The sequence below is a fragment of the Oenanthe melanoleuca genome, chromosome 12 (assembly GCF_029582105.1).
Source record: "Oenanthe melanoleuca isolate GR-GAL-2019-014 chromosome 12, OMel1.0, whole genome shotgun sequence".
Lineage (NCBI taxonomy): Eukaryota > Metazoa > Chordata > Aves > Passeriformes > Muscicapidae > Oenanthe > Oenanthe melanoleuca.
This window is the reverse complement of record NC_079346.1, coordinates 1720521-1745225: the sequence shown is the minus strand read 5'-3', so window position 1 is coordinate 1745225 and position 24705 is coordinate 1720521. Positions and strand designations below refer to the sequence as shown.

General features: G+C 42.2%; 1 protein-coding gene across 3 annotated transcripts in view; it reads left to right on the top strand.

Annotated features, from left to right (window-relative positions):
* LOC130258400 (contactin-4) overlaps nt 1-24705 on the top strand; it is a 259140-nt gene that overhangs the window by 130676 nt on the left and 103759 nt on the right. For all 3 annotated transcript variants that reach the window (XM_056501727.1, XM_056501725.1, XM_056501726.1), the window contains one exon: nt 2737-2871. In XM_056501727.1, the coding sequence (XP_056357702.1) occupies nt 2817-2871 (55 nt within the window). In that variant the 5' untranslated portion in view covers nt 2737-2816. The remainder of the gene's footprint in view (nt 1-2736; nt 2872-24705) is intronic.

Genomic DNA, 24705 nt, shown 5'->3' with positions numbered 1-24705 from the left:
GAATTTGCAATGGCTGCATTGCCAGAAGTAAAGTTGCAAAGACATCTGCACACGTGTGGTGGCACTGGGGTTTCTAATGGGCTGCACTTCCAGACTGAAGCTCAGCAATCTCATTTTCATCTCCAAAAAAAAATAACTTGTGTAGTGCTGAAACTGCCTCTGCTTCCTTCTGGAAATGAAATATTAAACTTTGTGAGTTTTCAGGCCTTCAGCAGCAGCACAGTCTCCCCTGGGATTTTATAGTCAGCAAACATTTAGGAATGGGAAGGATCTTTTCAATTATCCACCTTTTGCTCGTGCACAAATGTTGCTTTTCCTGAAGTCGCTGCCATAAAAAGTTGATGTGTTGGAGCAGTTCTTGCAGAGCTCCCAACAAAGGCCCTGCTGATGTGAACAGCAGAAATATTTACAGGGAAACATTTTGAGAATTGGACTCATTCACATGTGAAATAGGGAACTATCACGGGAAATGGAATTGCAGCCATGGCTTGAGAACCTCCATCATTTAACTGCAGGAAAATATTTTTAGTGGTAATCATCTAATTTACTTTTCAGTGCTGTTTATGCCAAGACAGGAATCGTTTCTCTTTGGGGAAACTTTCTGTTGAGCATTTCCCTGAGAAGACATCAGGGAGCTGGGAACTTTGCTTGGAAGCACTGCACATCCCTCTGGTGTCTGTGTGTTCTCTGCTGAATCACTGAATAATGGAAAACTGGCAGCTTTTCCCTGGGAATTCAAATATATTTACTGCCCAGAGCAGCTGTGGATCCCTGGAGTGCCCAAGGTTGGACACTGGGGCTGGAGCACCTGGGACAGTGGGAGTGTCCCCAAGGGCAGGGGTGGCACTGGTGGGATTTGAGGTCCCTTCCAACCCAAACCATTCTATAATTCTACATTTTTAGCATAACTTTTGTTTTTGGCTGAAATTGAGATCCAGGGATTGTGTCAAAACTCAATGGGAGGAAGGACAGAGCCTGCTACTTTTAATATCTTTATCAGCTAGAAACTAATTTAAATTAGGAACTTGGAAATGTTTTGTATTAGTGTTTAAAATGCTGAGAGAAGCAGTCTTCCTTGAGTTTAAAAAAAAAAAAATTAGTTTGCAAACCCTCCCAATAGCCAGAATTTTCCCCAAATGGATGCTGGGTCAGGGCAGCTGAAGTTACAATGAGGAGGGGCAATAAATGCAAGACTATCCAGTTTTGTTTTTTTTATTTATGGAAAAGTGGGAAATGTTTTTTTTGTGAGCCCTTTGCACTTTGGGTGCTTCCCACGGGCTCCTGGCAGTGGGTTAAGTTGATAAGTGCTTATCAACCTCTTGTGGATTTAATTATGTATCAAATGCTGTGAGTGACTGCTCTGCTCATTGCAGGGAGAGAGGAGAATAATTGCAAAAAAAAAAAAAAAAAATCTCTGGGCAGGGGAATGAAGAGAAACTTTGTAGGGGTTTATTGGTGGGGATAGTTCAAGAACAGAGAAGAATTTCAGCAGCTGCTGAAATCCAGGATTTATCTCAAATTTCACTTAAACTGGTGTAAAACCAAGAGTGACTTTCTCTGGCAGAAATCTCTTGTGTAGTTGCTGCTCAACAGAATTTGCTGCTTGGAGGAAAACTAATATTTTCCCACAGGTCAGGAGACTATTTAGGGGAAGAAAAAAATTCTGGAGTTCACTGTGTCAATCAATATAGATATTTTCCTTCCAAAATTAATAATTAATACTCTAATCATTGCCTTAAACAGTTCTCAGCATTCATTGATTGGTCACTGCTGCTCCCCCAGCACGCCTCAGCAGTCTGTGTGAGAACAGATGAATTTATGCAATTAATCTCTCCCTGCTCCAAAGCTGCATCTCCAGATCAGAGGGTGAAGATTCTCAGCCTTCCCAGTGCACTGAACCTGACTTTATTAGAAGAATTTTCCCAATTTTAGCTCACAAAAGCAGGCAGGGACCTCTCTTGTTATTACTCATGCAGTTTGTCTTTTAAGCATGGAGGCCCCTGAACTTCCAGACTTCACTGAGATGAATAAATTATAAGAATGTGTGTCTGGCTTGATTTATTTATTTTTAATATTTAAATGCCTGCTCTGGAGTGGTTCCTTTCATAAATGAAGGAGTTTTTCCCTCCTTGGGCAGCTTGGAGAGGGGGATGGTGGAAGTTTGCAGTGATCAGCTGAGAAAGCCTCAAATTGCTCTCAAATTCTAATTATTTACAGGTTGTAATAGGGGGAGAGGGGAAGATCAGTTTTTACCTGGAGATGTCTGAAGGTTGATTTTTAAACAGAATTTTAGAGCAGTGAGGATGGAGATGGAATGGGGAAAAAATCCCATTCTTTGAGCAGTGTGGGAACCCTTCCTGCAAAATGCAGAGATGGTGTCCTTTGTGTGCTGCAGAGAGAAGTTAGAGTTAGAGAATTACTCTGATTTTCATTCTGATCTACAGAGCTCTCTAATTGCACCAGCTCACCCCAGAGAGGCACAGAGTGACTCTCCAGAGGGCAAAACTAAGAGACAGCAGAAGTCTCACAGCTGCAGGTTCCAATTCCTGATCCTCACCTGCCACCCAGACACCTGCAGCGCTCACAAATCCCTGCTGAGGATGATCTGAAAGTCGATATTTACCAAAGTTTCTTTGCTGATCCTCAGACACAACTTTCCTGGGCAGGAAGCACAAACTGTCAGCAAATAGGAGCAAAACTCTTAAATCTCCTTGATGGATCTCTTTTGTTTTTCAGATTAAAGCTTGCCTGAGGTTTCCAAGGAGCCCTGCTCTGCTCTGTGATTCCTGGGCTGGTCTCTGCCCCTGGAGCTGAAGATGAGGTTGCTATGGGAGCTGCTGGTGCTGCACTCGGTCCTGCTGTGCCTGGCAGGTGAGCTGTCCTCTCTCCCTTCTGCAGTTAAATCACCCCTGCTTGTCCCTCTGGTGCCACAGTTCTGCTTCTGCTGCTTGCAAAGGCTGAGCTGGGACAGACACTGGGCAGAGCTAAAGGAATAAAATAGGGTAAAATATTGAAAAGGGTAAAATAGGCATTTACTGAAAGGGTTAAATAGGGATTTATTGAAAGGGTAAAATAGGAATTTATTGAAAGGAATAAAATAGGGATATATTAAAAGGGTTAAATAGGGATTTATTGAAAGGGTTAAATAGGTAGGTTAAATAGGTGTTTATTGAAAGGGTTAAAGAGGGATTTATTGAAAAGGGTTAAATAGGTGTTTATTGAAAGGGTTAAATAGGGATTTATTGAAAGGGTTAAATAGGGATTTATTGAAAGGATCCACCTTGGGCAGTGCAAGAGCCTGGTTGGGGCTACACCCAAATCAAATCCAAAATAGATCCTGGTCTCGAGTTTTACACTTTTTTAAGTTTTGGTTCATTGGAGTCAATTATCCAACTACAGCCTCAGGTTATAAAGTCTCAGCCCTTGGCTTTCCCTTCGCTGCTGTTTCTGATTTTTGGGTACTGGGTGTCCTTGATTCCCTAGCCAGAAAGGAATTGTTTTGTCCAGCTGAAGAGAACTCACTAACACCCAACATGAAGTTTCAGAGTTACACACCAAGCAGCAGAGATTCTGAAAAACACAAGTTCATGTTCCTGTGTCAGGGATGAAATGCCCAAAGCAATCCCTGCTGGTGCCGTGGGTGGGAGGGTCAAGGTGAAACTCATTTTCCTGTTGCTCAGAGTCTCCCAGGCCAAGCCCGATCTCAAAGGTCTGCTTTCTTTCCTCTTCTGCTGTTGATGGAAGTTGTTTTCCCTCATTTGTGTTAAGTGTTTCCCTGCTCAATTAAACCTGCGTGGAGTGGAGTTTAAGTCCCATTAAAGTGGTGTTGTGTTACAGCTGAGCCCTCGCTCCATTTAACAAATAATTAGAATAACACATTCCAGCCATACACCATCCCCTGCAAGGGCCCTTCTTTAACCTTTTCAGCCCAGGCTGACACCTTCAGAGCATTCCCAGAGATTTTTGGGGGATGTGCCTTTTCCTGGAGCTGGAACAGCTCTTGAGAGCTCTGTGGGTTTGCAGAGGCTGGTCCCAAAGTGACAGTGGCCGTGTCACTGGTGGGATCCCTGAGGGCTGTGCTGAGTCTGTCTTTGCCCTGTCCCTATTAATTCCTCCTTGCACTGCCACCGTGATTCTCTCACTCGTGTTTTGTTCTGAGGGAGGGTGTCAGGCTTTAATTAATGTTTGTGTCACCCTGGTGTTAACCTGGATTGCTCTCATTTACCTGCTGCTCCTCAGACTGTTTTACTGCTTTATTTAATGACTTTTGATTTCTCCCCTTCCCTTTGTGTTCACTGGCAGGTTACTTTCCCAGCATTTTAGATAATAACAAAGTACTTAGAGCAGTGTTTACTTATTTTCTGCTTAGCTCTACTGAACATAAAGAGACTTTTCTTCCGGTACTTAGGGCTACCTATTTTTGAAATTCGGTTCCAAGACTTTCTAAATGTGCTTTGACAGTTTCTGAGCTGGCAGAAAATTGGATGCAGAGAGATTCTGCAATGCAGAGCCCCCATTGTTTTGGGAATTGCAACCCCAGGGAAGTTGGGCTGTGGGAATACAGCAAGGATGAGCCTTTATTTCAAGCAAATAAATAAAAGAAGGGGAAAACAAAAGCATGGAAAATATTTTTACTGCAATTTCTCCACTTGAAATACCTACTGCAAACTGCTTAAGGTCAGCAAAATAAAGTTTCAGGGGGATGTGCTTGGGGAGGTTGCTTTTATGAAAAGATCTGTGTTTTATGAAAATACATCTCTCCAGCACAGGCTTTCCCCCCATTATTCTGCTGCAGCATTTTCCCTCCTCTTTACAGTGCACTGAATTTCCTCAGATCTCAAATTCTCTGTCCTGCTGAGGGAGGTTTAACAGATGTATGGGGAGAGCAGTGCCAGAAAGTTTTGTGTGAGTTTTAGAGCAGGTGCTGGGTGATGAAATGGTTCATTTTTGCTGCAGGAGGTGCTTTGGGCAGGTTTTAAATGTGGGACTTTCTGTGGCTGCCTGCAGCATTGCCCAGGCTGGCTGGGGGCAGGGCTGGGTTGTGCTGTGGGAATTCTGCTGCTGCCACGAGCAGGGCTCCCTCATTTGGGCTCTTTTTTAAGGGATGCCCTTGGATTGACTCCCAGAGCTGTGGGAGTGTTTTGTGCTCTGCTGTTATGAACACACTCATAGGTGGCTGCTGAATATTCTGAAGTTAAGGGGGAAACTTGTGTTTTCACGTTGAGCAAACCATTTTCTACCCTCGTGAAAAAATATTAATAACTAGTTATAAAAATGTAAAAAAAAATTGCAGAAAGTTGTCCACCAAACCTCCACAGTGCTTTGTGAACCTTTAAATAACAGGGGAAGTTAAGTTAAATTCTTAAATCTGAAAATGGAATACTTAGGTTTAGTTCTTGATCAGAATCAGACACAGCCCAGGTGTATCCTGGTCATTGGTGTGTGCTGCAGAGAGCAGCAGGGCTGGTCAAGGATGAATTTTTGGGGTGTTGCCCCAAAAAACCCCTGTGCAGTTGAGTGGTACCACCATCCCCAAGCACCAGCATCATCCCCAGTGCATCTTTGGGGCTGCAGCCACTGCAGCTCCTTGGGCCTTTTTTTGATGTGTGTGCTTCCTAAATGCTTCCTAAATGCACCTCTGCTCCCTGGAAATTGCATCTGAACTTCCCAACGTGTCCCATCCCAGCCATGGAACTGCTGCCAGCCCCCAGCACTGCTGCAGGAAAGGCTGACCTGGAGCAGAGACTGGGCAGAGCAAAAGGGTAAAACAGGGATTTATTGAGAGGATAAAATAGGAATTTATTGAAAGGATAAAATAGGAATTTATTGAAAGGACAGTGGCAAGTTGGGCAGTGTGAGAGCTCAGCCAGGGCTGCACCCAAAGCAAATCCCAGATGGATCCTGGTCATGAGTTTTTACACTTTTATAAGTTTTGGTTCATCTATATATTGGGGTCAATTATCCAAACAGCCCTGGTGTGTTCAGGCTCTCAGATCCCTTTAGCAGCAGCTGTGCTGATAACTTTTCAGGGTTAGAGAGTGGGATGAGAGGCAGAGTAAGCTGTGAAAAGTAGCACAAAACTTTTCAAGCCATGACTTTGTTAGAAAATGCTTTCCCTTGAGCAGCCTCACATATCCCAAAAAATCATTGGTGTCCAGCCAGGGCAGGGTGATGGTAATGCCTGGAGAGGCTGACCTGGAGCAGAGGCTGGGCGGAGTTAAAGAATAAAGCAGAATTTATTAAAAACCCTTCCAAGGATTCCCCTTGGGCAGTGCAAGAGCCTGGCCATGGCTGCACCCAGGATGGATCCCAGTCAGGAGTTTCACACTTTTATCAGTTTTGCTCCATTTCCATTTGGGGTTCACTGTCCAACCCCAGCTCCAGGCTCTGCAGTCCCACCCTCCCAGATTCTCTCCCCAGTTCTCTCTGTTTGCACTTTTTGGGGCTGGAGCTGCAGCCTGTCCTTGGTTCTGGGCTGGACAAGGATTGTTGTGTGTGCTGAGCTGGGAGGAGAGCTTGGGACACTTTACATGGAATTCAGAGTCACTAATGCAGGGCAGAGTCTGGGAATACAAAAGGCATCAGTGGAAACAAAAGGCACTGCCTGGGCTGAGCCAGAGCAGGAGAGGAGGCACTGTGTGCCTGCAGTGCTGGGCCAGTCTGAAAGGAAAATTTCTGAAAGGAAATTTTCTGTGTTTCTGTGACTTCTGTGCCATCCTTTGCCTCATTAACCTCCTGGAGCAGAGAGTTTCTGTGCTGAAGTGGTATTTGCATGTTAATGAGCTGCAGTGGCACAGACACATTAATGTCTGAGTGTGCAGATGCATATTTTATAGTGGGATTTAACCATTCACCTTCTGACACTGCTGTGGGTTAAGCCCAGTTTAGCCCCACCCAGCCTCACACCCACCTCCCTCCACCCCAGGGCAAAATCAAATTAAGTCAAAATTAAAACTTGTAGGTTGGGATAGGAATAATTTAATAATTGAACTGAAGTAAAAAAATATTATTATCATTATTTATTAATATTAATATTAATATATTTACTTTATAATAATAATAACAAATAATAATATTATAATAAATAATAGTATTATTTATCTTATTATTATAATATTATAAAGTAAAACAACAAGTGATGCACAATAGAATTGTTCAACACACACTGACTGCCCTGACTCCTGAGCAGCCCCTTCCAGCCTCAAGCACCACATAAATACAGGAGCTTTAAGAAATTAATTTGTCCTGGAGCTCTTGGTTTGTGTTTTTTTTTTCCTTATTTTGTTTTGGTTGTTTTGTTTTGTTTTGCTTTGTTTTGCTTTGGGTTTTTTGTTTTGTTGTTTGGGGGTTTTTTTGTTTTGTTTAGTTGGTTGTTTTCTTGTTGTAGTTGTTGATTTTTTGTGGTTTTTTTAGTGGTGGTTTGGGGTTTTTCCCCAAAACTTTTTAGCAGGAAAATATTCTCAGAAATACCTGTCCAGATATTTTTTTCTCCTTTTATCTCATGCTGATCCAGCATAGCAATACCCCAGAGTGGTTCAAACCTGTTCAGAGCACTCATGGGAGGGAAAAATCCCAATATAGAGCCAAATGTTCTCCATTGTGAGGCAAAACCCCATAATTTCCATCAATCCATTGCAGTGAAATCAGGCACCCAGCTCTGTTAGAAATCAAACCTCAGAACTCACAGAGAGATGGGGATTTGAATTCATTCAGCTCTCCAAGCAGCTGCAGGTTTCATAGCAGAGAAATTCAGCTAATTTCGTGTCTGAATATAAATAATTCAAGCTGGGAGCCCTGTTGTACATATTAAATTATGGTCTCCTCTAAACGAGGCTGCAGTTCAATTTGTTCAGTGTTTTTTTGGTTGTTTTTTTTTTTTTTTTCTCTTGTTCTGTAGCTCCCTCTGCACTTTGATGTGAGGGGGAAATGATTCATCTGCTGCGGCCCCATAATTAATTCATTTATATTTTGGTCAGTTCTGCAGCACTTTGCATTTCTGGAGCTGGCAGTTTAATGAATGTTTGCACAGCAGGGGAGGCAGGGAGTGACTCCTGGTGCTCCTCAAACACCACCCAGCCCTGGGCACCACTGGGCCAGGGTTTGCAAATCACATCTGCCCTGCCTTAATACTTTGAGTGGGTTTTTTTCTGATTATTTAGGGGGTTTTCATGTTCATTTGCAATTCCTGTATTTGGAAATCCTCCAGCAGCATCCTCTGGCAGGCAGGTGCTGGATCCACCTCTCCTGGCTGGGATAAAAATGATTAAACCTCAGCTGGACAAAAATTCCTTTAAACTGAAGCCAGAAGAATTTCAGCTGCCCAAGGTGGGTTCTACAGCATCACCCAGCTGTACATAGGTGGAAAGGAGAGCTAAGAAAATGTAATTTTTGTTTATTTAGGGGTTATGTGGTGAGTTTTCTGTTGCTGCAGAGGATTTGAGGCAGCCCCAGCAGAAGTCTGAGCCCATTTCTGTTCCTGGTCAGCAGCAGAGCCCTTGCTGGATGTGACCTGATTGATTGAGGCCATCATTTCCCAAATTATGAAATCAGAGGCCATATCAATGCCATCTCCTCACTTTTATACACAGATGATTAGCTAGATGGTGTTTTTCTCTGTTTAACTCCCAAGTCCATCTGGGCAAGTTTAATTGCCTCTTTCTCAAAAGTTAAGAAGATGAGATGGTGCACTTTAAATAAACCAGGGAGCAGACAGACACTTTCCTAAGCAGATGTTCCAACTCTCTGGCTGTGTATTGATCCCCTGTGTGTTTTATATGATGCCCCATTTCAATTTAGCTCCTTTGCATTTGAATTAGTGTGTAGGTATTGAAATTAAATCTCATTTAGGGACTTATGGAAATACCTGCTTTTCCACACATCTATCAAATTAGGGAGGCTATGGACCCAAAGTGATTATTTATTGCCAGTAAAGATGGGTTTTATAGCAAAATTTGAGGTGATTAGTCAGGTGTTTTACAGGTAAAATACTGTGTGATTCTTAGAAAATCTAAATATTATTGGAAAGGGGTTTAATTTTGTAATGCTTGTGTGGTCAGGGAGGGGAACAAGAGGTGAGGGATGTGGAGCAGGGGGAACCTGCTGGGTTGGGCTTGGAGCTTGTGTTTGGACAAAGTCAAAAACCCATCTGGGTGGGGATTTCCTCCCTGCCTGGGTACAGAATTCTGCTCCTTGGCTCCAGGCTTTGCTGGGGATTTTCATTGTTTAGCACACAGCAGTTCCCACGGAGCCTTTTGGGGTGAAATCTTTGGGTTTTGCTGCAGCCCCTGGAGATGGAGGGGCTGGAAATGGTGTTGGAGGGATCATGTTCACTTGGGAAAGGTCCCTCAGTGAAGGGGATCATCCAAAAATAAAACCCAATATCAATCCAGCCTGGATTGTGAAGTGCAGAAATGTGGGTGGCACAGAACCACTGACAGCTCCACTGGCCATACAGAAAGTGAGTTTTTGTAGAGTCTCTCCCAAAAATCCCCTCCTTCAGCCAGTCACAACTGCTCCAGTTTTTCCAGGGTTGGGGCCATTAAATAGATGCTGATGCATTTTTGCAATTCATGCTCAAAGTCAGCCCGTGGCAAATCAATGTAATGAATAGAGCACAGAACTCTGCAGTTCAGCTGGGCATTGTTTGATGCTGCTTTATTGGAGCATTTGTCAAATGCTGTGACAGGCTGTGCTCTGAAATTAAGAATATGCTGCTGACAGGCTGCACTGACTCATTATTGCAAGTTTTAGGAAAGATTTCCTGTGTGTTACAGTGAAAAAGCAAAACTTGCCTGTTATCCCTTCAGTCTGGTTTTCCTGATTGTTTGAATTTTTTATTTGCTGTAAAATACACCCTCAGCTTCATAAATCAAGCTACAATGCAATTGTTAAATAGTCTATATAATATTAATTACTCTGTAAAGCAAGGCAAGCATTACAAGCATTTATAATCAACTACTGGAGAAGCTGCTAATCAATTAGACAGGTAACTAATTAGCCAGCCAGCAGTCAGCATCTCCAGCTGAAGCTGGTGACTTTAAACTTCATTAAACTTTCCAGGTGTTGGGGAAAGCATGAAAAATACAGCTATCCTAATAGGTTGATGTGTCTTAATTCCAATTTCCTGAGTTGAAATGCCTGAAGATTGCATCTGTTTTAAGGGATCTTGTCATTTATAAAGCTTCCCATGGCTGTCTTGCACAGCTGAAAAGAAAATAAGCAGTTTGTGTGGGAAATTTTTGAGTTTGTCCAGTGCATGTTGGGAACAGCATGAACTTAGATGTGTCTGAAATTCTTCTTATCCCAACTTTTAATTTGTACCTTCTGCCTTGCCCTTAATACTTTGTGTGGGAATTTCTGTTTTTGTTTTTTTTTTTTAAATGTTCATTTCCATTCCTCTATTTGCAATCTGCAAAATAGATCCCAGAAAGAATCCTGAATATGATTGTTGTTTTTATTTGTGAAACAGGGATAGTGCAGTGGATGATCAGTGAGACTTGGAAGAAAATAAATGGTTTGTGTCCTTCCAGCCTGGATGATGCTGTGAAATGCTCCCTGAGGGCTCAGGCTTTACTCCTGGAGCATTCCCTCTCTCCCATGTTTATCTGGAAATCCATTTTCTCCAGCCTCACTGGCTTTGCTGGGGTGTGAAACAGGGAGAGGTGCAGGGGACAGGGATGAGAAGGGGCTGGGAGCAGCTGGATGCACAGCTGGGATGAAGAGGAGAACTGTGCACTTCCCCAGGGATGGAAAAATCACCTCCAAATTCTCTGTGTTGAGTAACTTAAATTGTCTTTTATAACATCCCTGAAAAGTGAGATTATATGTGGCAAAACATCACAGGATTGGGGTATTTTTGAGCTGAAGGTTGTGGTGATTTGGCAATAACTGGAACAGTTGTTTTCCTTTTCTCTCTGAGTGGATTTTGTGATCCCTTTGAATGCCTAACACAGATCTATGCCCATCTTGTGCATCCAGGTTTCCAGCCTGCTTTTTTTGGTTGGTTTGTCACCAAACACAAAAAAAAAAAAATCAGTACAGGCAACTCAAACTGTAAATATTATAGGAATGGATGGTACTTCCTGCCAGTTAAAAAAGCAGGAAGAAAGGCTTAGAGAGAGACAACTCTTTGGTAAATAATCTGCATTGAATTTCCCACTATTTATTCACACTGACTTTGCTTTATTAAGTTTAACACCAATATTTATTGACCTCTGCTGCATTCCTGAGCAAACTTGAATGCTCTCTTTCCTTTTTTTTTGGAATTTGGTGGTATATTAGGATGGAATATGGAATTTATCCCCTAGTGAAAGCGAGGGAGAGATGCCATCAGTCAGTGGGAGGAGAGAGAACCCAGTGCCTTCCCATGTAAATTATGTGAGTCCTGGAAGGGAGCCAGGCATTCATTTTGTTAAAATGGGGTTTGATAATTGAAACTAATTTAACATCGACCCCATTAAGTTGCATTTTATTGCTCATTTAATCCGCCTGTCTCACGAGCTCCCAGGACTGGGAAGAGCCTTTGGAATGTGAGTTGTGGGTTCCTGAAAGCTGCAGCAGTGGCTGCAGGTGAGCACTGAGGGGTCAGCTCTGCACATTTCGGGCAGGGCTGCTCTGGGAAGGTGCTTTGTGTGCAGAGCAGCTCCTGGATGGCTCCTCATCACCCCTGTGCCTGTCCCAGCCCTTCCCTGCAGGATCCTGCATCCCCTGGGCTGCCTGGGACAGCTCTGTCACACCTGGCAAATCATCCCAGTGCTCCACCAGGGCAGCCCAAAGTCACAGAATGGGTTGGGGCTGGAAGGGACCTGAAATCCCACCCAGTGCCACCCCTGCCATGGCAGGGACACCTCCCCTGTCCCTGGTGCTCCAGCCCCAGTGTCCATCCTGGTCTGGGGCACTCAAGGGATCCAGGAGCTGCTCTGGGCCCCTGTTTTAGATCATATTTATTGACTTCTGTCCAAAATCTCCATTTAAATCAGCCAAGGAGCAGGATCCATGAGTTTTTTAATGACATGGGATTCCCCTCTTCTCCTGCCCTGTTTCTGCTTTCCTCTGTCTCACTGTTGCCTCTCTATTTCACCACTGCTTATACCTCATTAAATAATCTCATAATTGGTTCCCAGCCTCTGGGTGCTAATTGCAGCCAGGCACTGGGGGATGGCTGCACACACAGAGCTGCATTTATCAAAAATCACGGGGCAGGGGGAGGTGCAAGGACGAGGAGATGTTGGATGTTTGTGTACAAACAGCTTCTCCTGGGGATGATGAATTGCTGGAGCTCTCCCCGTGGGAAGAGGAGAGGAGCTGTAAGAGAGAGCCTGGCTTGCATCAGGGGCTCTGGGGACAGACAGCTCCTGGGAATGCTGCAAAACGCTGCTGGGAAGGGCAGGGCAGGGCAAAAGTGTGGCTTGGACCACTCCAGGAATCACAGAGTCACACAGTCAAACAATCACAGAATCACACAATTACAGCATCACAGAATCACAGAATTAAACAATCACTGAATCACACAATTACAGAATCACAGGATCAGAGAATCACAGAATCACACAATCACAGAATTAAACAATCACAGAATTAAACAATCACAGCATCACATAATCACACAATCACAGAATCACAAAATCACACAAACACATAATCACTGAATCACACAATCATAGAATTAAACAATTACAGAATTAAACAATCACAGCATCACAGAATCACACAATTACAGAATCACAGAATCACACAATTACAGAATCACAGGATCAGAGAATCACAGAATCACACAAACACATAATCACAGAATCACACAATCACAGAATTAAACAACTACAGAATTAAACAATCACAGAATCACACAATTACAGAATCACAGAATCAAACAATTACAGCATCACATAATCACAGAATCACACAATCACAGAATCACAGAATCACAAAATTAAACAATCACAGCATCACAGAATCACAATTACAGCATCACAGAATCACACAATCATAAAATCACACAATCACAGAATCACAATCACAGCATCCCAGAATCACACAATCATACAAACACACAATCACACAATCCAACAATCACAAAATCACACAAACAATCACACAATCACAGATTCACCAGGTTGGAAGAGATCTTTAGGATCCTCGAGTCCAGCCCAGCCCTAACACCTCATCTAAACCATGGCACCCAGAGCCACATCCAGTCTGTTTTCAAACACGTCAGGGATGGTGAATCCATCACTTCCCCAGGCTCACAATTCCAGTATTTTATCAGGAGTGTTGTACAAAGCAGGTGGGAATGTGCAGAACCATTTAAAGTTGAATCTATGGCTGCAAAGTGCTAAAAAATCCAAGAGGAGCTGGAATTCAATGATCCTTGTGAGTCCCTTCCAATTTGGGATTGGTTCTGCACTGATTCAGGATCCAGATCCCATTTAAACACATGGATAATGTCTCCACCTTTAAATACACACACACGAATATGAAGAGAAAGAGCAGGAAATGTGTTCTTGCAAATCCAGTTCTCACCCATCATGAATCAGCAGCATTTCAGGTATGGCTCAACATAGAGCCTACAAATTAAAATTTAAAATTCAAACACTACAGAGTGCAGGAAAGGACAACCCTTGGATTTTATCCTGGTGAAAGGTTTACAGCTCCTTTGTACCATCAGAAAGCTTTTGGGGCAGGGGTTGACACAGAGGATTGGCTGAATTTTGAGTTTTCTCACCACGCAGCTCCCATCCCCATGGCCAGGCTGCTCAGCACTGCTCAGACACTTGGGGACAGTCAGGAACTGCCCAACCACGCTGAATAAAAGCACAGGAGATGGAATTTGAGCAAGGGAAATCTCCACCTTAACCTCTGGGTACTGGGAGTTATTCCTGGAACAACCACATCACTGCAATAACTGATCGCTGCCTATTTTTTATTTTTTTTTTAAGTAATATTGAATCAAACTTTTAAAATTGCATAGAATCTCAGTTTGTTCCTGCACAAACTCGGTGTTTTGAGCTCAGGTGTGGCTGTGCCGGTTTGCAGGTGGGAGAAACTTCACCACCCCTTCTTATTTGGAGCTGGAGGCATTTTCTGGCATTTTAAAAGTATTTAGGGGATGCATGAAAATGCAGCAGTTAGCAAGGGTTTTGGCATTTAAGGGATGTCATAACAGCTTTTTTTTTTTTAAGGCTTGTCAGCTGGTAAAACGTGTCAGTCTCAATCGGTGAGGTGAGGGTTCACACAGGGATAAATTCCAGCAAGAAAAATCCCTTCCCATGCACTGGTCTGCATACCTGAGAGAGCCCCTGGCAGAGGAAAAGAGGCAAAATTTTGAGAAATTTAGAGAAAACAAGACAAAATTTCCCACCAGTTGCTCAGCGGTGCTGGAGGACACAAAAAAAAAAACCCTGATGCAGGATTTGTCCCTTCCAATCCTTGGTTGTTTTTTTGGTTTTGGCTTTTTATTATTATTTTTGGGTGGGGGGGGGTGTTTTTTGGTTTTTTTTTTTTTGTTTTTTGTTTTTTTTTTGTTTGGTTGTTGTTGTTGTTGTTGTTTTTGGTTTTCTTGGGTTTTTTTTTTTTTTTTTTTTTTGTTTTGAGGTTTTTTTGTTTTGTTTTTGTTTTTGTTTTTTTTTTTTGAGCAAGCAGGAGTTTAAAACCTTTTTCAAGTTATTCCTGAAGACTTCAGATCTGATGTAAATTCATGAGCTGCTGAGCAGCTGCCCACAGAGCATTGAAAGCAAAAGGAAAAATGTATCAGTCTGAATGTACAAATGCACTGGCAGCCAGTCTGGGCTTAAAGGAAAAACAGCTTTGCTAAACCATAGAAATGTGTCACCAGTGGCTGTGGAGATGTGCAATTCTCATCTTGAGCCATCCTCCATTATTAATGCAATCTAAAATACACAATAGAGGCTGCAAACAAATCCCATATACAGAGTTGAAGTGACAAAAGAACCTTCTCCGTGTTCAGCAAATTTCTGCATTTCTTTTCAGTATATATTTCAATATCTACAGTGTAAGGGCAATGCACCCTTTTTTATTAATATAATCTAAAGCAGGCAATAAAGACTGCAAAACTCCTCTGTATATGGAGTTTCAGTGACAGAAAACCTGTGTGCAGCAAATTTCTGCATTTCTTTTCAGTATATATTTAAATGTATAAAGTGCAAGGGCAATGCACTCTTTTATTAATATAATCTAAAATAGACAGTAAAGGCTGCAAAACCCTTTTATATACAGACTTTAAGTGACAAAAAACCTCCTCTGTGTTCACCAAATTTCTGCCTCTGGTGCACATTTAATTGTTAAACATCTCTTCAATGTTTTGCAGTTTTTTTCAGGCAGGTCAAATTTCATTTTCTATAATAACACCACCTTGCTTTCCATAAGGTGACCTCAATACTTGCTTGCTGTCCAGGTGTAAACATGACATTCCTTTTTTTTGGAACATATTTTTCTTGCTTTTTACTCTGGGCTGTTTCAGATACCCAATATGAACCAAGGAACCAGATTTAGATGACAAAATTCAATGTACAGTCAGAGAAAATGAGTGATTTGGATCCTTTATCAGGGCTGGCACATGGGCACTAATTATGGCCTCAGCTATTCTGTATCTTAATCAATTCTAGTGATCTTGTTTGTAATTTTTATTCTTCCTGACAAGGAGCTACTCAAAGAAATAAATTTGCCATCAGTGTAATTTGCTGCTTGGACACAAAAGGCTCCCAAATTAACAGGTTTTTTCCCCCTGGAGAGATCTCCCTCATCTCTGCTGGGCTGTGTTAATTATTGCTTTGTCCCTTTTTGTTTTCTGAAGGGCTGAGGATGTGCAGCAGCAGCTCCCAGTGCCAGCCCAGCAGATCCACTGTGCCCCGTCTGGAGCAGCTGCAGAAAGTCAGGATTTGTGACCAGAATCACTCACAGCCCCAGGATCAGCTTGTTCTGTCTGTTCCTGGGAGAAAAACAGAGGGGCTGAAAACTCATAATGGGATTTGGGAAATCAGGGTGCCCGAGGCAAAGGGATCTTGATAAACACCTCGTTTGCTGGAATGAGCACCTTCCCCTTTGTTGTGCTACAGGTGGTTTTGAAAACAATTTACAAAGAGGCTTTTTTGTCTTTTTCATGCTGTTAAAGCAAATTGGTATGTAATTAGATTTATATAGTGAATAATCTTATTTGCATATCCAATTAATTCTTCCTGTTTTAATTTGCTAGGCTTGGATTCACATTGGTAGTAAAAAAAAAATAACACTTAAATTATCAAGCATTCACATTTTCTTTTGCCATCATTTGTTCAAGGTCCTCCATTAAAATCTGATCCTGGGCATCCTCTTCCTTTTAAAAGCTGTTTAATAGCATGGGGAAAAGCCATTAAAAAACCCCAGCCCACTTGTGTGGGTTGTGTTGGAGAAACTTTAAGGGTCTCTTTAAGCTGCTCAGACTGTGAATTCAGATTTTTCAAGCATTGTTTTATCACAGAGTAATCTGGGTGGGAAGGGACCTTAAAGATGATCTAGTTATATATTTGTTTCTTTAAATTTATTTATCTATTTATGTATTTGGCTTTTAAAATCTATCTATCTATCTATCTATCTATCTATCTATCTATCTATCTATCTATCTATCTATCTATCTATCTCAGGATGGAGCAGGTACATGGTAACCTGAATTTAAAGTGAGATTTCAGGATAGGGAAAGTGCAGGTTGGTAAAGGAGCCTGGAATGACTCTGGAGGGTGAGATCCTGTTAACTGGGGATTGGAGTGTCAGAATTTATATTATATTAGTAATTTCATTTAATTTCACCTCAATTTTATTAGTTTGTTTATTTATTTATTATTTATTATAATATTTGTTTATTTATTTTATATTTTATTTTAATTCCAATCTGTCCCTTCTACTTTGAAGATGTTTCTGATGTGTTCCCAAGGGATGGAAAGTTCTTCCTGGTGGCTGCAGGAGGATGTCTGTCCATCTGTCTAACACATTAATTGATGTACAATAAGCTCCCTGTTTTTAAATTTTTCCACTGCCAAACTCCCTGCTCACCTCTGAGTGTCCTTCACCCTTGTCACAATGACATTGCTGATCTCCTAAAATTAATTACAGGGGTTTGATTTCACTTTAATACCCAACTGCTCCATTACATCTTTGCCAAATGCATCTCTGCTTTTATTTGAGACCAATATTTTGAGCACCAGAAAAACACAGATTTATTTTTTTTGTGTGGAAGAAGGCCTTGGAGTTATGAACTTTTGTTGCTGCTATTTGGTTGATGGAAGCAAAATTTGATTACAAGGGTGGGGAAAAGTGATAATAAGTGGTTAGCATAGAAAACCTAAAAATCCTCATGGTTTCCTTGTGTCTGGATCAGTGGATGCACATCCTGCATTCACTGAAATCAGAAAAACCACGGTGTGGTTCCAGGGGATGGATTTTACAGGGGCTGGAGGGTTCATTCAGGAGGCTTTAACAAAAAGGGTGTCAGGAATAGGGAGATGGAAAATTGCTGTTCTCCTGCAGGCCCATGGAGCAGAGCAGAGTGAGAGGTTAAGAACTGAAAATTAAAACAACAATGTCTTTTAAAGATTTAATAAACGAGGCAATGCCTTGCAGAATTGTGTTGCAATGATTGGAAACAGGTCCTAAGGAAAATTGCTTTGAATCCTAATTAGCACCTAATGGTTATTAGCTAAACCCAGGGCCAGGGAAGAAATAAATAGGTCCAAGTGCTCAGCTCTTGCTTCCACCTCCAACCACCGCAGCTGTTGAACCAATTTTGGGCTATTTTTGCCTAAAAGCTGAAGGGACTGCAGCAGGTCCCAGGGAAGACCTGGGCTGTGCTGCTGCCAGCCAGGATGAAATACAAATGAGGTGACAACTGGTGGCAAAACAATTCCTGTGGACGGGTTTCATCTCCTGAGGAACAAGTGCTCTCCTCTGTTTAGCCAGAAAAATGAACCTGTGCAGGGTCCTGTGCCCTGGGCTCTGCTGGGCTGGGAGGTGTGAACAGCAGTTCAGCTGATGCTTCCCCACTCCTTTTCCCCTGGATTCATCACCTGCCTGCTCTGGGAATGTTCCCACCCAGCTCCAATCTGCTTTTAGGGCAGGAAACGACAGAGACCTGGGGAAATGACCTCCAGCTCTCAGGCACTTACTGCAAACCTGTTTTAAATTGAACACACAAGCCAGGATAATACAGGCTGTTTGATAAGAAACATTAGAGAAATCCATAACATGAGGCTTTTTATTATGGGTTTATTGCATCAATCTCTCCAGTGGGTAATGGAACTTGTAAATATACTCTTATGTAGGAGTCTCCTCCCGGGCTTTTTATTCATGCTGAAGTAAGCACAGCAAACTTATTTGCTGTCAGGGTACATTGAATATAAGATCAGTATTTATTTTGGTTCTAAAGAGGTTCTGCTTTTGTGAATTGGAAGTTGGAGCAGCTGTAGGAGAGGAGGTGGGAGCTGCAGGGGGGTTTTGGGGGGAAATGAGATTTTCCAGGCAAACTGCTGGTCCCTGTGTGGGATGCAGGGAACACTGTGGGCTGTGGGTCTTGTGCTCAGAGCTCCTCCAGGAGGGAAAACTCACTTTGTTTAAGCAGGAACTCGCTGTGTGCTCATTGACTAAGCCCAGCAAGATGAAAAATCATCTGTGGGATTAGAGAAATATTTAAGGGATGTATTCCCTGCATTACTGCACAGTGCAAACACTCACTCTGCACTGTAAACATTTGTTCTTTACTGGGAAAATGCTTTTAATTCTCTTCCAGAGGTAAACAAAGTAATGCTGCTGCAGCAGGAACCCAGCAGGTTTTGCTTACAGGGGAGAAGCCAAGGGGATGTTTGTGCTGAGTAAAGAGTGGAGGAAAAGTTTAGAGAAAAGTTCAAAAACCCAGACAGCAGAGTTATTCCCTGTTTAATCACTGGGCCTGCACATTTCTCATTTCTCTTGCTGGAGAAAAGTTCAATCCCAAGCTCTCTGTCCAAGATAAAAGGATGCTTACAGAAATTCTTACTTGTCTTTGAGGCTTCTGAAAAAAAAAAAAAAAAAAAAAAAAAAAATAGGTTTTTCATAGGGCTTTCTCAATCCAGTATAATCCTTAATTTTCAAAACACATAAAGCCATTATTGTTTTTGCAATTGTAATGAAAAAATTGCTGAAGCAGTGCACATTATTTCGATTACCCATTAAGCCTTCTCTGCTCTAGAATGAAATTACATTATTTTCCTTAATTTTCTTGCTTTTAACTTCTGAGTTGTAATTTACCAAAAGAGAAAAACAAACCACTACAACTCTGCTTGTCTCCCATCACTCCCAAGACAAGTCAGCTCCTCTTTTTGGCATCTTTCTGATATTTTTGGCTTCTTATACTAAAGCACAGGCAGGAGTAACATTTATTTTGCACCATAGTTCTGATCTGTGAATTCTGTAAGGCTTTGGCATTATATTGGCTTGGCATAAATGGACTCTGCATAGCAAGTGATTTATTTCACTTCATTTCATGGTGATCACATCAACACAGTAAATAATTTCTTGTTGAACAATGAAATAAATTTGGGGTTTAATTATAAAGTAATAAGCCTTGATCAGATGAAGAAAATACACATGATCCCCCTCAGTTTAACTCTTGACTTGCTCTCCTCATGGGATGGAGCACTGCAGGTGAATTCTGCCTCTGGGGCATCCAGAGTGCTGCTCCTTAGAGGTGGGTGAGTGGGAAATGGAGAAGGCAGAAAACTCTCAACAATAGGTGGAAAGGAGAGCTAAGAAAATGTAATTTTTGTTTATTTAGGGGTTATGTGGTGAGTTTTTCTGTGGCTGCAGAGGATTTGAGGCAGCCCCAGCAGAAGTCTGAGCACATTTCTGTTCCTGGTCAGCAGCAGAGCCCTTGCTGGATGTGTGGAAGCAAATCTCAGGGTGGAGAAATGCTGAAGATGCAGGGACAAGAAACAACAGGGCTGTGAGCTGTGCAGAGAGAGGCCTCAGGAAAATGATAATCAAGATAGTAAAAATACATTTTTAATAATGAAACTTTATCCAGTGTTTGAAACTATTCAAGCAAGCATTGTTCAAAGCAAGGTGTACCTGTAGCTTTATTAATTGGCCTGAGCAAATGTTTGTCAGCTTTTAACATTGGCTAGAAAGCTGTTAAAAGACTCTGCAGCCAGGAGAATTTGGGCTGTTATCACAGGGAGAGCTTTCACCATCTCCTGTGTCTCACTCTGTGAAATGAGGCTGATGACACTGATGGAATTAAAGCTCCAAGAGCACTGTACCTGCAGCCCCACCCTGTGATTGCTGCATATATAATGTATAGAGCATCATATTCATGTGATTAATTATTTATTAATAGGATTAATAATTCCAACAAGCAAGGAGTGTTTGGCAGCAGAGGGAGGAAAGGCTCTCCTCACAAATGGCATCCATCTGAGCAGGCTTGGAGAGTGCTAAATTGCAGTGTAAGAAGTCACAAGTCAGGGTTTGACAGCTATTACTGATATCTGTTCCCTGCTGTGTTGCTTGAAAGTTCATAACATTTTAAAAAATTAAAGGAATCCGTGTTATCCATGGGCAGATTGTACAAATTGTGCTCCTGGCTGCTGTTTGATGTTTTGCTGATTGAACTCAGAACTTTGTTTAAGCCTCCCTCAGTCTGGCATTTAGTGGTGTTAATTTTAAGGCTGGGTTTGTGTGGGGTCTGGAGTTTGTGTTTGTTTGTGGGGTGACCCAGCAGAAAAATTGGGGATAAATGGTGACTTTTAGGGCTGGTGGGGTGTCCCAGCTTCCAGAGCCACAGCAGGAACCCTCTGAGTTCCCAAATTTTTACTGGATACTGAGATTTTTGTTCCTGCTCTGCTGAGGGTTGCAGAGACAATCTGGAGAACAACAACATAAAAAATTGAAGGGTAACTCCTCAAATGTGCCCTGAATTGGAGCAACCCCAGCAGAGTTACAGGGAGTCAGAGCAGCTGAGCTGGCAGCCCAACAGACTTAAATCCATTTATGGGACAGAAGCACCTGGAGATTGCAGCCTTGGGTCCTGTTCACAGGATTAACCCTCTCTGGCTTTAGCAGCAGGGCAAGTGAGGGAGGTTTTCCTGCCCAGTGTGCAAAGAAGGGCTTGGATTTACCTCTCTGTGAACTCCAAAGCAGAACTTCTTCTCTTTTCCTAAATATCTTGATTATTTTGTAAACCTCAGGATGCCATCAGTCTTGCATCAGACCACTGGAAGCTGAAAGTTTTGCCCCAAAAATATAAATTTATAACAAGATAAACAAGATTTCCCTTTCTCACCATTCTTTCAGTTACCTTTTAATTTCTTATATTGAAAAATTGTCCTTTCTTCTGAAGGCAAGGGCTGACCAATTTAGAAATAGGAAGAAAATTGCAGAGGGAAGTATTTGTAATGGGGCAGATGCTTAAAGATGCACTTGCCTGTGCCAGTGCTCTGTGACAGAAAGGAAAGTGTTTAGAGTTTAATTCTTCTTGGGTTTGGTGTTTTTGGGGATTTTATTGGGGTTTTTTTTTTGTTTTGTTTTTGTTTGGGTTTTTTTGTTGTTGTTGTTGTTTTTTGTTTGTTGTTTGTTGTTGGTGTTGTTGTTGGTTTTTTGTTGTTTTTTTTTTCCCCAAAATAGGGAGAAAACAAACCTCCACCAGGTGGAGATGATGAAATTTAGTCACACATGTCCTGTTGCAGTGTTGTCTCAGGGACATGGACACGTTCCAGAATTGCCAAAACAGCCAAGGAGAAAAGTGTCCTCTGAGTTAACAAATAGGATTTTTATTTTCTGCTTTGTGCATGGTTTGAAGGGTCTGTGCCTGATGGATTCCAGCAGAATTGGGAATTGTGTTTCCTTGCCCTAACTGCAGCTTGTGTGACCCAGAGCAGCAGATTTGGGAGGCTGAACCCCCCACGGGCATTTTCCTTTGCCACGGTGCAAATCCAGTTCCAGGTGCTGGGCTCTGAGTGTGCCAGGCTGATCCTTCCTCCCCTGCAGACCCTGGTAATTCCATCTGCTTGTTCACAAACATTTGAGAGGGGAACCATGGCCTGAACAACTCTGTAAATAGCTGGATGAAAAGCTGGCAGGGATCAGCTTTCCTTCTGACAGTGCCTGATGTAGTTAAACCTGCAGAGAGCAGAGAGGCTTCACCTTGGAGCCAAGCACCAAAAAACTCCTTTCACCTTGAAGCTTTCTGCAGGGTTTGGCTCCTCAATCAATTGAGAGCCTGCACACATTGCCAGAGCTGTCTTTGTTTTTCCAGCAAGAGATGAGACAGAGATTATAGGTTATTCCCCCAGGGACTTGTCTTTTCTAAGGTTTCATGATTTTAAAAGGAAAGAGGTTTTTTTTCATTACAAGTGTTTCATAACTTTGCTGTCTGCTGCTGGGGTGGGGAGGATGGCATTTGTTAACCTGGCTTTTGCACACCTTCCTGATTGCACCCAAGATTCAAATCAATTGAATTTCAGGGAGGTATTGTGGAAATAAAATAGGTGGATTTAAAATATGCACATGTAACTAACTACTTCTGCTTTTTTAATAGATCCACTTTACAGTCCCTGTCATACTCAAGACAGCTGAAAGTTTTCCAGCAATGATGTGTGCTCTTGGAAGACAGCAATTATATCAGCACCTCACATCTTACTAATAAATCACCAGATAATTAGCACAGCCCTTGGAAACACTTCTATTCCCAAACAGCTCTATGCAAGAACAGCCAGCACTGGTGGCAGCACCTTTAGCACTGTATTAATCTGATTTTTACTATTGTTTTATAGTTACTCACAGCTCTGTTGTGGGTTTATATTATCCTCTGTGAGCACTGTGAGTTCCCCTGTTTGTTTTCCTGCTCTTGGCTGTGGTGACTCAGGGAGGAGGCTGCATGGTGAGGAAATTTGTGATTTTCTGCAGTACTGGAGAAATGTCCTTTTGTGGGATACTGAAGGGGATGTGTGTGGTGATTATCAGGCTGTTGAGCTGCTGAAATAACACAAATTGCATCCTGTTAAACAAGGGATTTGTTGGAGGACAGGTCAGTCCTTGTGCTGTGGTGGGAATGGCTCTCCTGGGTGTCTGGAGCCAGGAGAGGAGGGAAAATCCACAAAATTGTGTGTGATACCCACACGTGAGTATCCACATTTGTGTCTGTGATATCCACATTTGTGTGTGATATCCACACATGAATATCCATATCTGTGTGTGATACCCACACATGAATATCCACATTTGTGTCTGTGATATCCACATTTGTGTGTGTAATATCCACATATAAATATCCACATTTGTGTGTGTGATACCCACATATGAATATCCATATTTGTATGTATTATATTTCCACATTTGTGTGTGATATCCATATATGAATATCCAAATTTTTGTGTGATATCCACATAGGCATATCCATATTTGTGTGTCCTATATCCACATTTTTGTGTGTGTGATATCCACACATGAATATCCACATCTGTGTGTGATATCCACATACCCAAATTTGTGGGGGATAGCAGGAGAAAAGGAGACAGGAGGGGAGAGGGGCCAGCAGAAGGCTCTCAGTTCAGCTGGAGACCTGTAGGTGCCACAAAAGAATCCCAGTCTCATACCAAGGGCTGTCCCCAGAGATGCAGAGCTACACAGCCCTTCCCTGAAAAACACCACTTCTTGCTTTTTTAAAATATCTGGATTTTATCTTTTTTTTTTTTTTCCTTTGAACAGGAAGCACCTTTAGTGGCTCTTGTTCACTGAGAAGTCTACAGAATTAATCACAGTAAGACTACATGGTGTAAAATATTCTTTGTTTAGTTCCAAAGCCAAGTGCAGTCGGTGTCAGCAGAAGTGACAGGCAGAAAATTCAGGAGTGGAGCCCTTGCAGCTGAGAGGATGGAGTGCAGCTGCTCACCTTGAGGAGCTGTGCTCATCAGCCCTGCCCTTGAGCTGTCCTATCCATTCCACCTCCCACTTCTCTGAAGAGCTGCTCTTCCCAAGGTGCAGTTTTGTCTCAAAGAAATATTGGCTTGTAGCACTGTATAAAAACAGCCAACACACAGAGCAGGGAGCAATTCCCTCAGCAGCAAACAAGGAGAGGATTTTTCTCATTTATCCTGGATATACTCCAAGAATTCTCTGTTCAGTTCAGTTATTATCTTTCCCTACGGTGTGGAATATTCAATTAAACTTTCTCTCAAATTGGCCATAACTTTCAATGGAAATTAAAGCAGTTCTATTTAGGTACCAGTATCTGTCACCAGTTCAGAGAGAATAGGAGTGGTTCCACCTGTTTGGTGTGAATTAACCCTGGCTGACATTCCTCATGTCTCAATTCCTCAAAAGCAGGGGAAGGTGACAGCATTAACATCCAACTGCATGTGCTGGCTCTCAGCTTTGGGGTACTGGAGGGACACACAAATACTCTCTTCATTTGGAATGTATTCCACTTAATCTGGCTTTTTTTTTTTTTTAAATAGGTTTTGTGATTCACTAGGGGGAAAAATATATATATCGAGCAGAATGTTCTTCTAAATGATCTATCACTTTCCATCCAGCACCATATGGACACACACCTCCTCCTGTGGTTAAAATGCTTCTTTTATTGTGAAATCGACTGAAATTTCCCAGCTCCTGCCTCTTACTGCAAGAAACACTCTTCTGTCAGAGGAGGCAGACCCAGAGCAGGAGTACATTTGTTTTATCTGACAAGGAGGG